The sequence below is a fragment of the Pteronotus mesoamericanus genome, unplaced genomic scaffold, assembly GCF_021234165.1.
Source record: "Pteronotus mesoamericanus isolate MK-2021 breed Mesoamerican mustached bat unplaced genomic scaffold, CSHL_Meso_final contig_82, whole genome shotgun sequence".
NCBI classification, from domain to species: Eukaryota; Metazoa; Chordata; class Mammalia; order Chiroptera; family Mormoopidae; genus Pteronotus; species Pteronotus mesoamericanus.
The window spans coordinates 1296062-1313493 of record NW_026555265.1 but is presented as its reverse complement, the minus strand read 5'-3'; the positions used below and the strand labels follow the sequence as shown (position 1 = coordinate 1313493).

At 40.1% G+C, this 17432-nt stretch overlaps 1 protein-coding gene across 6 annotated transcripts in view; it reads left to right on the top strand.

Annotated features, from left to right (window-relative positions):
* DGKG (diacylglycerol kinase gamma) overlaps nt 1-17432 on the top strand; it is a 191693-nt gene that overhangs the window by 159680 nt on the left and 14581 nt on the right. For all 6 annotated transcript variants that reach the window (XR_008530109.1, XR_008530106.1, XR_008530105.1 and 3 more), the window contains exons 22-23: nt 7215-7335; nt 9839-9899. Coding sequence is in view for 1 of the 6 variants with exons in the window: in XM_054585079.1 (XP_054441054.1) it covers nt 7215-7335; nt 9839-9899 (182 nt within the window). In the remaining 5 variants the exon portion in view is untranslated. The remainder of the gene's footprint in view (nt 1-7214; nt 7336-9838; nt 9900-17432) is intronic.

Genomic DNA, 17432 nt, shown 5'->3' with positions numbered 1-17432 from the left:
GTTATGGCAGGCCTAAGAACTGACTCAGAGAAAACAGCCTGCCCTGTATGGACACAGCAATTAAGCTGTCCGCCCCGAACTGAGGAACACGTGCAGTTTCTCAGCTTTTCCTTTACCCTCGTGACTCCATATTTGTCTATCAGAGGCCATTTATCAAGTAGTGATGAATTCCTTTTTGCATTTCTAGTTAATCCAGCACATACCCCTGCCCGTAAGAGCTTCAGATTAGCATTGGCTAACCTGTGTTACACACCGAACTGATATGATTCCAGCCCAAAGCAATGACACCTAACATCTCGGTTTACCTGCACTGCTGTACCCCAGGTAAAGAGACCCTGTCCACAGGTTTTATTGCATGGCACAGCTGCCTAAGGCTCGGAAGCATCCTTCCTCAACACTGTGATGGGGTGATTCAGGAACTCTGCTGCTACTGCATAGTCAGGATTTCAGTGCCTCCACTGAGGGCTGCTCAATTTCCTGGGCTAGCCCATTGCAGTCCTCAGACCAAAATTCTGGAATGTTGATAGAGGGGGAAATGGAGCAGAGGCTGCACTGAGGGTAGCAGGGCATCCTGTTAGGCTAAGGATCTCCCACACTTCCCTAGGTCACCGTAAGTGAAGAGCCCAGATCATCACACCTGTATATCCCATGTTTCCCTTGCATCTTAAATGACAGTTTTCATAACTGTGAACCAGCAGCCAAGTTAGAATGAACATAAACATTATGTATTAAGGGATAGAAGCAAAAACCAGACTGGGTCATCATTATGTGTTATATGCAGACTAAATAAGCAAATTCATAGAAGAAATCTTATTACCCGGTTCAATGAAGGCAAGTAGTTATCATCATCATCATCATCATCATCATCATCATTAACTATTAATCATTATCTTTCCCTCTTTTAGGCCAAATTGGTCAAGGTTTTTGACACTAAAGCATGTGTCTTCTTTAGTTTGTTCAACATTTATTGGGACTGAGCTAGTTGTTAGGGATGCAGAAAGATAAAACAAGAACACAGCCCTGCCTACAAGGTGCAGGAGATCTGAGAGAGCGAGATGACTAGAAGGAACTGCTGTGGGTGAGATCCACCACCTGAGCACAGGAGAAGGAAGAAGCATGGTGCCTGGGGTATCCCTGGAGGGTAAAGGGGACTTCTCCAGCCAGAGGAATACCTGTGAAGGGAACAGGGCTAGACAGCAAATGATCTTGCACGCTTGGCTAAGGAACTAAGATACTGTCCTTTGGACTTCCAGAGCCACCAAAGGGTCTTAAGAGGGGAGAAGGCAGGTCAGACGTGCCCCTTCACTATAAGAGCTCCACCAGCCCTTACCTGTTAGTCTTGAGGTCCAACCTCTCCTCCTGGCAGTGAGGAGGACTGAAAAATAAAACAAAATGGGGCTGTTGAGATCAAAGCAGTCGGCAAAGGAGTAGAATCTGGGAAGAGAATAAAGGAGGAAAAGGCAGACAGAGCAGGATGCCCACCTAATGGAAAGCTCACCTGCCTTTGCAGCCTCTCTGCGAATGGATGAAACTATGAGGAACATGGAAGATTTATTTCTAATGCTTTAGCCCAAATACATTGGTTTGGGTCTTGTATACAGCTCGAAGAAGGTAGGTAGACAATTAGAGATTGTTGGCAGTAATCAGGATGAATGTGGCAGAAAAGGAAAGTAAGACTAATATGTTTTTACTGCCCACACTTTCACATACAACCCTGTCATTGAATTGCATAACCACACTTTGAGGTCAGTATCGTTATTCCTAATTCCTAATTTTCAAGTGAGGAAGCTCTATATCAAAGCAATTAGGAAGTAAGTTGTTGGTATTCCTTTCCACTCCAACTCCTGCATCTGTTTGGGGCAACATGAGCATGCCTGAGAATCTTCCAGAAGGCTTGTTAGAAAACAGACAATTGAGCACAGCCCTAGAGTTTCTGACACAATGGGTTTGGGATAGGACCTGAGCATTTGCATTTCTAACAAGTTCCCAGGTGATGCTGCTCCTTCTGCTACTCTAAGACCTCACTTTGGAAACTACTGGCCTATAGTGAGGATCCATCCAAAAACCTAGCCCAGTGGTTCCCAAACTGTGCTTTGTTTTGGAAGCAAATAGTAATATCTAGCTCCTAGGCCCACACATTCTGATTTAACTGGTACAGGTGCAACCAAGGCATCATTATTTGTAAAAACTCCCCAGGTACAGTAAGTCCTCACTTCACATCATCGATAGGTTCTGTGACTTTAAGTGAAATGACATATAATAAAACCAGTTTTACCATAGACTAGTTGATGTACACAAGAGTTAAGTTCCTGTGGCATTTCACTTCATCAATATTACAATGAAACAACGCTGAGCAAAATGACATTATTTGAGGACCTGCTGTAACTCTAACATGCTGCAAAGCTGAGGAGCTCCTGGACTTGCCTCACTTCTCCTTGACTCATCCTTATCACCTCCCTCTACTTGGACTGCCCACCACTGGGGCCACAGGTGGGACTTGTCATGCACTAGCGCTGCTCACAGCACCTCTTTCCAACCTTGTTTCTCCCACCGTCTCAGAGCACCTGCTCCTAGAACTGATTGGGTTCTTACTTGCCCTCCCCCTTTTCATCCAGTCCTTCATCTCTTTCCCTCTTCAAACCAGACCCTATGGTACGGCAGCAACACATCCAGCCCCTTGCTCTGTCTTGGACCATATCTGCCTGGGCAAGTTTGAAGAGGAAGTATCAAAATCAAACTGCAGGCACTGACATCCAGGGAGGTTTCTTGAAGTTCATGACACTTGAGCTGAGTTTTGATGGACAATGAAAAGTGGAAGAGGGCATTTCAAGCAGGAGTACAGCATACAGAGTGGCACAAAGGAGGGAAACAGTAGGGTTCACCTGAGGAACTACATGTTGTGTATGTCTGGAGCTGGTACCTAACCCTACAGTGTCAGGAAATAAAACTGCACAGACAGCCTCTTGCCAGATGGGGATGGGCCTTGGGCGTCAAGCCAGGGTGTTTACATCATCTTTATAAGTATGAAGAACAGTTGATAGGGGTTTTTTTTAAGGCTTTTAAATAATAACATTAATACCTACTTATAAAAAACATGAAACACTTAGAAAAGCGTAATAACAATCACCTTTAACCTAATACCCCAGAACTCACCACTGTTAAGATTTTAGAATAATTTCTCCTTTTCTTCTATGCATGTTCTTACACAGCTGAGAGCAGGCTGTGTAAGTAAGTTTGTGTCTCCTCTTTGCACTTAACATTATAACATATACATATTGAAGGCTTTTGAAATTTTTTAAATATTTTAATGGCAGCATAAAGTTCTGTCATATGGATACCATGTAATTTATTTAACTATTTCCCTACAGATGGAAGTGGGGGAGGAGGAGGTTCCACTACAAGCATACCTCTAAGATATTGTAGGTTAAGTTCCAGACAACAAAAATAAGCAAGTATTGCAATAAAGCAGGAGGCAATCTTTTTGTCGGTAGAGGGTCTTGCCTTCAATTTGTAAAAAAGGCAATAAAGCAAAGCACAATACAACAAGGTATGCCTGTATTCTAAATGATGATACAATGTTCATGTCTGTATAAACTTAGATTCTGTCAATGATTTCTTGTTATCAGTATCAAGAAAGAAATTAATGAGTGAGCAGTATGGAAGTTTCTTCCCAAAAAGTTTTCTGCCAGCTTCCACTCTCATCACAGGTGTGAAAGACTGCGCATTTCATCCTCTCTTCCCTGCCCGTGGTGTTCTGCCCGAAGGATTTTTGGTATGGGCATGACATAAGCAGATTTGCATTTATAAAACTGCGTGCTAGAGACTGCGTCAAGTGGGCCAAATCAGAGATGCTTTTGTACTTGCTCTTCCTCCTTTGCTTCCACATTCTAGACCCTTTTCCATTTCCCTGTTCATTTTTTTCCTCTCTTGGAGAGTGCATATTACTAGTGTTCACTGCACAAGGCCCTGTTACCAAGAACAGTGCTGAAACGCCCAGCTCTATGGTTGCTACAAGTTTATGCCCCGCCCAGGGAGCCTCTTTTTGTAATTCTGTCAAAAAAAGAAAATCTCTGGACAGCAATTGTCCTAAGGGAGAAATATTTTTTATGTTCTTCAGCAAAGTTGCCAAATGGGTTCATTGCTAAATGAATGTCCTTGTGCACCCTGTAACTATCCAGTACTATGCATGACCATCCCTGGCCCTGGACTGTCCTTTCTCTTTCCCCTTCTTAACCCAGCAAATTACCTTGGTATTCATCCTTCAAGACCTTCCTTAAAGGTCAGTGACACCTTCCTTCCATACCTTAGCCAGTCAGAATCAGTTACACAGGCCTCCTTGTTCCTATTGTTTAATTACAGCATTTTCTCCACCTAATACTTTTCTTGCCCTTGCTAAAAATCCTTCAAAACTAAAATATTTTGTATCTCTAGTTCTTAACAGAGTGCCTAGCAGTTGGTTGCTACTCAGTAACCATTAAATGAATAAATAAGTGAATAAATTACTTCCTGTTTACTCAGGTACATACACGTTGCATCTTAAATATTAATGAGGTAAAGAGTGTGAAGACAATATGGAGATGATATGAATTGCCAAAACCACACTCTGAATCATTGGCACCTAAAGTAGAACAGATACTTGGTATACCGGTTGCCCTGATCCTGGGTTCTGAGTTCGGAACATTTAATTGTTCTGCGTGCCTGGTCATTGACTTGAACTCTGTTCTGTTTCATTTCAATACCACGTTTAATTTGCGCTTAAGTATCTCTGTGCTGGGAAAAGTAAAGGGAATTCAGTGACACCAGAATTTCCCAAAGTGTGTCCCCAAGAAAACTACCATGGACTGTTTACAGGTACTACACAAAAGAAGAGTCTCATGGTCCAATAAATTTGGGGAAACAGAGATAAATACCATAAGTTTCTTTCCCTCAGAACTTCCCGATAGGTATTGTATTTAGGAAGTTGAAAGAAAAATCAGTTAAGCAATGGTGGAGAAATAGAAGAGCAGTCAAGTCTCCCTTCAGTGGTAGACAGGCGTCATCCTAGCTTCTTTATGCCAAGGAAGATTCAGAGTACAAATCCAAAGGCAGAATGGCAGAAGGTGTACCAAGATCCTAGCTTCTGCATGTATCTCCTCAGTCCCACATTTGTGCAAGCCCCCGCCCCCCACACACCCACCATGCTGATGAGATCAGCCTTCATTACTTCTCTTCTAGAGACAGGAAGCAAGGTAATGTGTGGGAAGTGATAACTGCAAGGTAATGTGTGGGAAGTGATAACAACTTTAGAGTTAAAGCCATTCAACAGGAAAATTTCTTAAAAGACCAAGACATTGTAAAAGCTGAAAAACTTGAGACCATTAAGTCCTCTGCTTCTCAGAACATCATGTTACCAGGGAATGTTTCAAAGAAGGAAAGCATTGAACTATCACAGTTCTGCCAGATCCTGAAGACTTGTACAACAAGCAACACTTTATAAGACATCAGTCTCTCCCTGCCACTAGATAAACTTTAAAGTTCTGCTTCTCTTTTCTCCTCCTTTCTTCTACCCCAATATAACCAACTCCTCCACCCTCCTCAACCCTAGACACACTCTATATATTTCTCCCTCCCTTTCCCCGTTCTCTCGCTCCTCCCCCTCCCCCTACTGTCTTCTCTCTCCGCCCACCATGTTCATTTCACAGACACTGCTGAAATGACACAGTAAGCTAGGAGTATCCAATGCTTATTTAACGCTTTTTGGTAAGAAGGGAACTAATTAAGTGACTAGAGGTTGAGACATGTGTTGTTTATTGGAAGTAAACTCCTTAAGAGAGTCTGGAGCATTCTCCTAAATAAACATTGCCCTTTCGTGACATCTTGTTCCAAGTCCAAATGAGATGGAGACTTTAAGGAGACAGCATCTTTTCATAGATGTGACAAAAAGAAAAGTACCAGAGAAGGAGTGTCAATCGATGTGGAGGGGGAAAGCTATGTACCTGTCAGTTGACCCATTTGTGGTCAGCCCAATGGTTCCAGTGAAGACAGTTTGTTTAACTATCTTCACTAGATATATCCATCAAAAGAATGTTTTTTAAACAAAAAAAAAATTAAAAACAAATCCAATAGTCTTTTAAACAAAAAGAAGTAAAAACAAACCCAAATCCCTACTTGCCAATGCTAACAAACCCTATTACAATATATCAGGAGGTCCCTTAGAAGACAGAAACTATCTGTTTAAAAAAAAGCATTAACATAGACACAATTTTCTAGTTTGTGGATGTTAATAGGATGTTAGTGATTAGCTACAACCTATGAGAAAAGTACCTTTGCCCTAGTAGGTGAAGGAATTGAAGCTTTTAAAGAATCTACCTTTTTATTTTGCCTCTTGTTTTAAATAAATAAAAATTGTGCTGTAAAAGTGAGTCTTGGGCTCAACATCAAATCTAATCCTGCCATTGCTTTCACAAGAAATTGGGCAGGCCCAGCCTAAGCCTCAGGAACTTTGAAAAGAAGGACACCTTCCAGGTGCCGAATCAGAAGGAACTGCCGCTGTGGGAGGCCGTCGATACTATGTGACTCTGGGCTGGAGACTAATGTTTTCTGTTCCTCTTTTCCTCCTGTGGGCACAGAATAATCTGGTGTAGGCGAAATATTCTTTTCCTTGGCTCACATGGGGCACCTGGTGTCCTGAAAGAGGTCATTGATTTCCCCAAGGATGCCCAAGGGGGTTGGCTCGCCACCGGCTCCCCACAGGCCAGAACTGAGGTTAATTAGCCGTCAGTCATCGTCAGGAGGGCCAAGATGTTATTCAGACACTCAGAGAAGAGAAACTTGGTCCAGCTATGGGTAACGACTTCATCGACATTCCTTCCTATATTCATCCCAATCCAATGTCTTTTTAGCTTGAAAATAATTTCAGAAATAGCTGGTTCATCATTAATGTCACTCCACATTTGAAGAAGTTTCTTCATATGCCAACCTATTCATTAGATTCATATTAATGTTCTGAATGAAGATCCTTTTCCCCCTAGAACTGGTTTTCTGTTCATGAGAAGATATATATAATGGCCTTTGAAGAAATTCCCTATTCAGGATGAGTATGAAAATGCTGCTTGGTGGGAGAGGAAGAGATACAGACAGATCTGAGCTGGCCATCTAGGGACCAGACCTTCAGCCAAACCCTGTCAGGAACACAGAGATGTGTATGTACTGCTTTTGCTTGTCTCACTCTGCAGACCTCAGTGACCAGCTTCTCGAAGTGGTGGGGCTGGAGGGAGCCATGGAAATGGGGCAGATCTACACCGGCCTGAAGAGTGCGGGCAGGAGGCTGGCCCAGTGTTCCTCTGTCACCGTCCGGTATGCTTCCTCCTTACCCAGCAGCCCCCACGTCTCCCAACCTTCCTAGATTTGAATGCAGAAAGCATGGGGGACAGAAGCTTGATAATGCTTATTAAGAATGTCTTTCTTTCCCATTTCCCAAACTGGATATAATGTAATCATCCAGGATATAAACTAGTGGGACCAACACAACCAGGTTGCTGTTTTCTGAGAATGAATTGGTGAAATTCTCTTAACAGGAGTGTAAGACTCCTTGACTTTTTAATCTTTATAAATTACCGTATTTTGCTGTGTATAATGTGTACTTTTTTGCCCAAATTTTTGAGGGAAAAATAAAGATGTGCTTTATACATGGATCATATTTGGAATACTTTGTATCTGTTCCTGTGTTTTACAATTATTTGTTACATAAAATTTCTTGTACCACAATATGTTCAAAAATAAATGCTAAAAATAATACAAAAGGCAAGTATATAAATAATTGAATTTAAAAAAAAATTAAAATCAAGGATTTTTTTCCTGAAAGTTTGGGCCAAAAAACATGGCTGCACATTTTACATGGCAAAATACAGTAAAATATTAGATATATGGTTAGATATATGCCAGAGGGTACACTCTGACAAAAAAACAGATTTTCTCTCTACTTTTTCTTAGACAGTAGCTGTAGCAACACTATTTCCTATATATCTTTGTGGAGCTAAACCATCAACATCAGAAAACCCATCACAATTGATTAAGAGGATGATGACCTTCGGGGTATGGATCACACAGGTCGGCCGCTGCAGGCTTCTAAAAGAGAAGGAGTCTAAAGGAGGGGGTCCTCTGATTTCAGTTGCTTCTGTTTAATCAGTGCAACTAATCAAATTCTTCTCCACCTGATTATTTCAGAATTCTTTCTTTCTTTCCCTTTCCCGTTCAATTTCTACGGATCAAATCTAGTAGTGTGCCTTCGGGATCTCCTAGAGGGGACCACAGCATGCAGGTTTTCCAGTTATTTGACCACAGAACCCTTTTCTCCCAGAACCTCTTAGGCAAGTGTCCTCAGAGCACATTTACAGAAACTCTGCCCTTGACCCTCCCCTGCATCCCTTAGAATGATCCCCTGAGCTTGTTCCCTGATGTCTCTTAGCTGAAGGTCTATCCCACTAACCTGCTTTCTTCATTCTTTCCCTGTAGTTTCCCTGTCTTTTCTGTTATTCCCCTAAAGCTTTGCTTGTCTTTCTCACTGGGCTGTTGCTGTGCTGGGGCTCCTGTTTTCCAGATTAATCTCTGCACTTCCTTCCCCATCCAGTCCCGTCAGCTGTACATCTAAGCTACAACTTAATTAGATAACAGACAATGTAACATCTTGATCCCAGAAAAACTAAAAAAAACCAACTATGTAAAGAGGGAGGGATTTATCTTTCTCTGCAATAGACCTGTTTCCAGAAAGAAACAGAGAGGGTGAGCCTGGAACCTCATCCTCCTGGGCATTTTCCAGATTCTCTCCTCAGCCCCCAGAACAAAAACTCACTCTCTCTTCTTATTATTTGTTTTTATATTAGGTTTACTGTTGTTTTTTCAATCATTAAATAGCCCCAGGGTCAGTCCAAGAGTCATCTACATTAAAACACAACTTGCCTTCCTCATTTTATAATTTCCAAAACAAGGCAGTTGCCAGCTGAGGGCTTCCTGGCCAGTGGTAGCAACTGTTCCCTGTTCACCCAGACCAGAAGCCTCAGCAAGGACCTGCCTTTTCTCCCAAAGCTGATGTAGTGCAGATTCACAACTCTCCAACCAAAGGAAGTCCGAAGACCTCGTCTCTCTTCATTTACCAATCCTTATGCCAGAGAAGCTTTGTTCCCAGCAAGAAAACAACACTTTCTCCTCTCCTCTCCTCCTGCCAATTAGGACAGTATTCCCAGGGACCCTATTTCCCAGCTAAGCCAGGTCCACAGTTCATGCAACCACAGAGTGTAGTGTTGTTCAAGAGATAAATGAGGGAATCGTTAGAATCTGGGGCAAGGCAAGACACACACCTGAGCTGGCCTTGTACAGGTTGGAGACGTTACATCATTGACATGACACAAACATGACTCAGTATGGAAACCAGGCCTTTTTCCATTTCATAACCTTTCCCATTTCACAGTGAAGTTTTTGGCACCATCTGCAGGCCCTCCAGCTGATTGTTTGGCTGAGGGTCTGCTCAGCAGTAGGGCCGCCATACTTGTTGGCCACTGTTTCCCAGGCTTCTGTGGACTTCTCTGCTCACCCAGGGCAGTGTTTCTCAAAGTAGGGTCGGAGAACCAAAGCAACAGAATTACCCATTGTACTTCCCAAAATGCAGTCTCCTGGACCTGGTGAGTCAATATCCTTGAGGTGGGTTCAGGAATCTAGTTTTAGCAACCCTCCAGGAGAGTCTTAGAGAACCACTCCTAGCTGAGCAGATAAGGTCTTCCCACTTCTGTTTCCCTAGTAGGGACAACCCTGGTCCTCTGACTCTGAGACGCTCACTGTGTTATATCGGTTCTTGGGGTTCCAGGACGAACAAGCTGCTGCCAATGCAAGTGGATGGAGAGCCCTGGATGCAGCCGCCTTGCACAGTAAGTTTTGCCGTTCTTTGAGTTGAGGGTGAGAAGCTTTATTTGGGACCCTTTGGGGGCACTGACTTAATGTGAAATTGCTGAATCTCAGAGTTGCACGGGCCTTGAGGAATCATCTATTGCAGCCTCTCTTCCACTTTATTCATCCATCCATTCATTTACCTGCCAAGCTTTTATTGAATACCTGCTATGTGCCAAGCGCTGAGAGGCACCAGTTCCAAAACAGAATGAGACATGGACCCATCTTCAAAGAGCTCACAGTTCTTCTGAGACTTCATCTGCAGTATCCTTGGCAACCTCAGCTTGCATCATTCCAGTGGCAGGGAACTTACCACCCAAAAGGCAGCCTGTTCTGCTGATCAGCAAGTCTCGTTGTTAGGAAAGGCTTCTTTATGTGGAAGTCAGACCCGCACACCTAACTTACACCTTCCAACCAGTCACCCACGGGGGCTCCTGGGGGAGAATTCCCGCAATGCATGGACACAGTCACTGTGGGTGCCCCACAGCCTTGAGGACCTGTCTGAAAAACTCCACTGAGAGTAACTACACGAGTTATCTGTTTTGTTTACAGTGTTCACCCAGCACCTAACATGGTGCCTGCTTTTCTGATAGTTGCGCAATACTTGTTGAACAGTGAACAAAATACTGAACAAATGAACAAACATAAACAAAGGGGACATCATAACTCCCTGATTCATCATACCTATGTTAGCTCTCTACTCAGCACCACGACAGGAGCCACGCATCCTTTCTTCTTAGTTGCTTCTCTGTTAGAAACCCAGCTAGAAACCCTGTGATGAAGAGAGATCATTGTCCTGGTGTTCAGGGCACAGGGTGTTCATGAGGCTATTGCATTAGTAATATTCTCATACTATCATGTATGTACAGATCTCAAAAGAAAAAAAGTAATGTTTCTAAGCTTTCTCACTCTGGTGGAATATGCAAATACCTCAATAACTTGCTATTTTGAGCCCTTCAGAGAACATCAAGTGGTCTTCCACATGAAAAGTGTTTCCATGAGATTTCTACTGGGCCTCAACTATAGGTGTATTTCTGTAACTCTGTTCCATGTAACTTCTGCAAGTTATAGATCTGGCCCCTAGAGACAGAGACTGTCGAGATGGCATCTTCAGTAAAGGTTATCAAAAGTAGACAGTTTTATGCAAAATCTTAATTCAGTCTCATATTTCTATGAAGACTAAGAAAAAAGAAAACACATTATACCAAAAACTAGTAACAGCTTACCACCTTCTTAGAATTAGAACAGATGGAGGAAATTTCTACTACTTATAAATTTGATGGAGCTAAATTGAGAAATAGCTATCCAAGTTCCTCCTGTCTAAAAAAAGGAAAGAAAGAAAGAAAGAAAGAAAGAAAGAAAGAAAGAAAGAAAGAAAGAAAGAAAGAAAGAAAGAAAGAAAGAAAGAAAAAGAAAGAAAACACTGGAATAAATCAAGTCTTCTCCCACCCGATTCAGTGAAAACAAAACTGTATTGCCATCCCCCTAAACCCAAGCACTGGTTTTTGAAATAGCCAAATACTTCTCCTAACCCACCTCCACCCTCCATGCCACCCTTCAGAGATTACAACTTACTGTGAAAAACATCGTGACCCAGTGGTTTTATGACATGCGGTCCATGGAGATCCCTATGTACATGTATATTAGTCTGCTTCGGTTACCATAACAAAATACCACAGACAGGGTGGCTTAGACAACAGGAGTTTATTTTCTCACAGTTCTGGAGGCTGGAAGTTCAACACCAAGGGGCTGGCAGGGTTGCTTTCTGGTGAGGCCTTTCTTCCTTACTTGCAGACAGCCACCTTCTCACTGTGTCCTCTTATGGCCCCTTCTCTGTACATGTGCAGTCCTGGCGTCTTCTTCTTGTAAGGACACCCGTTCTGTTGGATTAAAGTCTCACCTTTATGATCTCATTTAACTCTAATTACCTCCTTAAAGGTCCTATCTCCAAACACGGTCACATGGACAGTTAGGACCCCTACATAGAAAAGGCGGGGAGGGGAGCACAATTCAGTCCCCAACAGGAGGCATTAGAAAATCATTCTTAAACTTACAAAAATTAAAACAGAAGGATACTTCTTGAAACATTTTCCTGAAGGCACACAGCAACTAAGAAGTGTTCAGAATAAAAAGATTAATGGTGGGACCTGACAGCACAAAAGAACTTCTGGTAATAATTGAAACCAGTTAAACTAAAATGAAGTTTTTAAAAACTGTTAGTTATACAAATAAATGCAGATGGCAACATTCTTTGCAAGAGAAGATACACAATGTAAACATTATTTACCTGGATCCCAAACCTAAGGTCCAATTAACCAAGACTGAAAGCATTTAAGAGACATTGTTGAAGGACTAATAAAAATATGCTACATTTTTCATTGTATCTTTTTACTTTGATAATTAAAGGTATTACTCAGAAGAAAATTTTAATAACTAAATAATCACTTAGCAAAACTAAAAGCAAGGCACACATCTTTCAAATCTGGGAGAATTTAAAACATATGAACCTTATCAATGTAGCAAAAACAGAAAGCAAATAACAAGCAAACATTTAAAATTTTTTGAAGTTTGATGAAAAGGTTAAGCATTAAAGAAATCAATAGTGACAAAAAAATAGGTTCAAGTCCTTTAATAAAGAACAATAATCTCATATTGGGTTAAAATCTAATGACATGCTTCTTATAAGAGAGACACCTGACACAAAAGAACATGTATATCTATCGTATCACTTATCACACAGAAAAATTGAAAGAAAAAATATTGTTGATTATGTTATTTTTAGACAAGTTAACCTTCCAACAAACCAAAAACATACAGTGGAATAAAAAAGGTCAATTTTATTTAATAAAAGGTACACTAAATTATGAGATGTAATGGTCATAAAATTTTAGGTATTTAATAACAAAATCAAAATATATAATGTGAAAAACAATATCAATATATATTCTGAAGAAAAAGTTGATATATCAGAAAATGTTGACAGAAATACAGGCATTGAGAGGCTTTAAAATATTTGTTTCTGCCTTCAAGATCAAGTAGCAAAAAAATCAATGACATGAAACTTGGATGAAATAATTCTATAACCTATAAACAAATTAATAGGTTAAGACTAGTTTACAAAAAAACTATATAAAACCCAGAAGCAGAAATCATAAAGGTTATTTTATTTGATCATGAAACAATAAAACTAGAAATAATAGAAGATTAAGTGAATAAACAAACAAAACTTAATTACTCAGAGATTTTAAAATTTTCTAAAGAACAGCAGGTTCAAGAGATCAAAACCACCATTACTGATTATTTTAAAAATAATAAAAATGAGAAACCTCTCCTTCAAAACTTAGAGAATACAGCCTAAACCACATTTGGAAGCATATTCAGAGTCTCATCTGCATCCATCATTTAAAAAGGATAATAAAAAGTAATAGTAATTCCAAAAAGTAGAAGAACAAGAGTAAAACAAACTTAGGAGAAGCAGAAGGAAGAAAATAATAAAGATAGAAGTAGAAATTAAATAATTAAAAAACAGGAATATATAGAACTAGTTTTTTAACCATGTCAAATATTTGAAAACCTAAATTCAAAAAGAGAAAACCAATGATCATAGGTATTAAAATATAAAAAATATATAATAAATATAATATAAATATAAATACAGTAATGGTTTTATTTTATTTTAACATATTACATAATATGAGAGATATAAAAATAAATGAATAAGACTTAAAAACTTAACAAATATTAAAAAATTGAATTTAGAAACATGTTTCTAAATAAGATCCCAAACAAAATTCAGTTGTTTTTTAACTTAAAGAAACAATGCAATAGCTAAGGCATTTAATGAAAGAACTATGAGGAAGGGCTTCCCACAAGATATTAAAACAGCTATAAAGCCACAACAGTTGGCACAATATTGTATAGATAAATCAACAGTACAGAGGAGGGTCCTAAGAGATCCTACTACATAAAAACTAATGAAGGAAAAAAGGAAGATCATAAACTAATTTGAAAGGAATGGACTGTTTAACATATGCTATCCAAGAAATTGCCTGTTTGGGAAAATGTCTTTATATACCAGCTTCTCACCTCAAACTATATTCCAGAAACAAAACAAAACAAAACAAAAAAAAAAACTCCAATTCTATTAAAGAATTAAATGTTATTATCTAGGAGGAAAATATAAGTGACTATAATCACACTGTGAGCAAGGACTTTCTAAAAAGGAAAACATGACAAGTTGACTATTAACAAATTTAAGACTCTACAAGTCAAGAATCAATATACATCTTTAAAAGGCTAAGGACAAGATGTTTGCAATAGCTATCTCAACAAGCAGGTTAATTCCCGTAATCTGAGCTCTTAGAAACCAGCAGGAGAAATACTAGGAATGCAGTTGTGAATAGACAATTCACAGAAGAAATGCCATGGCCTAATAAACCTATGAAATAATATTTAATATAACAAATTAAGAAAAAGGGGGAGAAAGACTTTCAAATTAAAGTAGTGAGAGAACCCTGCCATGTTTCACTTATCAAATTAGCACAATTTGTTTTTCTTTTAAAGATACTGTAACAGTCATTGTTGTCAAGGGTGTGGTGAAGCAGGCACATCAACCAGTGAGGCCAGAGTATACACTGGTACAGCTGTTGTGGAAAGCATTTGGAACCATGTATTAAGAAGATCCTTGCAAATATTAATATACATTGATCTGGTTCATTTACTTGGACCCTTAAAATTGTTCATATACTTCTTGGTATTTATTCCAAGTAAAATACAGGTTACCAGAAATACAGGAACCAATGTATAAAAATGTCGATTTCTATATTATTCATAATAGCAAAAAAAAAAATTGGAAATTACCTAAAAGCCCAACATTTGGGGAAATTATTTCTCATTTAATAGGGTTAGATAAGCTATGTGAAATTCATCAAATAGAATAATTTTCAGCCACTGAAAATTATATTTAATGTATTTTTAATAACATTAGAAATGCTTGCAAAATAATGTTAAATGAAAATAGCTGATCTCAATTTTATTAAAAACATAGAAGCACAGGAACAAATTGGAAAAAAACATACCAAAAAGTTAACAGCAGTTACCTCTAGATGATTTTTAAATGTTTTCCCATAATTTCTAAAATCTCAAAAATGAGCATGTATTTGTTTATGAAGATACGTATATAAAATATACATAATTTTAAAAATTGCCTTGTGCTTACAGCACTGTAAGATGGCCTCCCATGCGCTCACATCACAGGCGGCATCATCTGAACCTTGAAATTAAGAATCTTTTTCTAGAGTTAGATAATAGTACCATCCCAAAGTTGAAAAGATTCTACTTAAGTAGTTTAGTGATTCCCAAACTAGAGTATGCATTTGAGTAACCTGGAGAGCTTTTAAACCACAGCTTGCTGGTTTTCTCATTTAATAGGTCTGGATGCCTGAGATTTTGTGTTTCTGACAAGTTCCCAGGAAATGCTGACGCTGCTGGTCCAGGGACCACACTCTGGGAACTGATTATCTAGTTGAACTTCCTGACTTGTCAATAAATCCCAGACTTCTCCTCCACCCCTAGCAAAACTCAATTGTCCAGCTACATTTGAGAGCCTCTGGTGGCAGAAACACTCTTATGAAGCAGGGCGCCCTACGATCTTGGAGAACCCAGAAATAGCTAAGTCCCGAAAGACTGTGCAAACCCCCTCTCTCCTCCCCAGGGCTCACTTTAGGCAGGAATAGTTCCTTGACTTTTTAAAAGGCTACAAAAACTAGTTGAGACCTTTCAGGTTTGTGCCTTTCTACTTATCTCCAACTAAAGTTAGGGCAGACTTGAGTACTTCCCAAATGACCAGGGAAAGGTCCACACTTAACGGTTATTGGCCATATTGTTGGGCATGATTCAAATTATTTGCCCGGAGAGGGCGACGTTCAGGAATAAGTCTCTCAGTTTATTGCTTTTCTTGAAGTAATAAAAATGTGTTGATTTCCAGAAGATGGCCCCCAAAGCAAAGTCAACTCCCAGCACTAGTTAAAATTTAAAACTTACTCCATTTTAAAGGGGGAATTATATGCTGCAGTAGTTTTATGAGTTTTGAGCTATCACACAAGTCAACTGTATCACTTCTCTCTGTAACAGAGCAGAGGACTAAGAACATGGGGCTACTGTCCCAAGTGCTTGTCAGATGTTGTAAACATTATGAAAGGTGTTTAAGAAAATCATGCAGGCTTTAGTTAATTGCCTGACCTGCCCAATTACCAGAGACATTTGAGTTCTAACTACAGAAACATGAATGCTCTCTTTCCATCAGAGATTTAAAAATCAGGTTTAGCCACATCCAACTGTCTTCTAAAATGAGAGCTTTGCTATTTAACTCTACTAGCTCCTCCCAAGCTGGGGATAAGGGGGTAAGGGACCGACATCTCTTTAACTCCACAGAAGTATATGCTCTCTTATTTCTTGCCTTCAGTGTGCATACATACAGTCAACTCTAAGTTATCTGTATTACTAGAATCATAAACCACATCAAAATCCCATGTTACCCAGGATCTCCAAACCCCTACCCTATCAAGGCCTTTGTCAAAACTGCTGAAAAACCAAACGAGAGGGATTTGAGTTTCACTTCCTCCTCTTTGCCCTGGAGGTGCTAATAAGCAAATAAACAGCTGGGCTAGAGGGAGAAAAAGGAGAAGCCAGGGTCTTCTATCATCTAAAAAAAATGGGCTCCATCAGCGGGAAATGTAGGCAGTGCACCAGCTGCCACCCTGCCCCAAGTATAGCCATTCTTCACTGCCAGGGCGTTCTCTCTCTCTTCTTGGTGTGCTAACCAGTTAGTACATCCACAGCTTGTGCTCTGAATAAGCACTGCCCCGGCTCAGGGAATACCAAGGTGAATAAGGTGAAGTTCTTCCCCTCAGGGGACTTGCCTGCGGAGGGAGTAAGAGAAGGCTTACAACAAGGAATTGTGCCACAAATTGCTGCCATCAGACAGTGCTAAATTACATGCCACAGAGAAGTGCTGTCAGAGTCCCCAGTCTATGCCTCACTTCCACAAACTCTGGAGTAAATATAATGCCCATAATAAGGCACACAACACAAAACGGTGCTTGATATGTTCTTGGTTTCTTCTCTGGTGACTGCCACAAAACAGAAGGATGGACTCCCCTTCTAGATCTCCAGGCTGGTGGGGACCAACATACAAGTCATTTTCAGCTTACATCACACAAGTATTCGCCACATCTTTTGGTCCCACCCTTTCCTTTCCATGTCCTGATAAGGGGCCATATAAATGTAAGCCTGGCTTGCAATAGTACCCCCTTGGCCAGAATCTCCCCCGATTCTAGCTCTCCCTGACAACGCTTGTTGAATAATTTCCCTCAAACTCTTTTTTTTTATCATGTTATTCTCCAGCTTAAAAAGTTAACATTGTTCCCCATTACCTCGCCTGTGTCCCTGATCTCATTTCTCATCCTTTGCCCCTCGCTCAACCAGTTCATACGTGGACCCTCTACCCAGTGCCT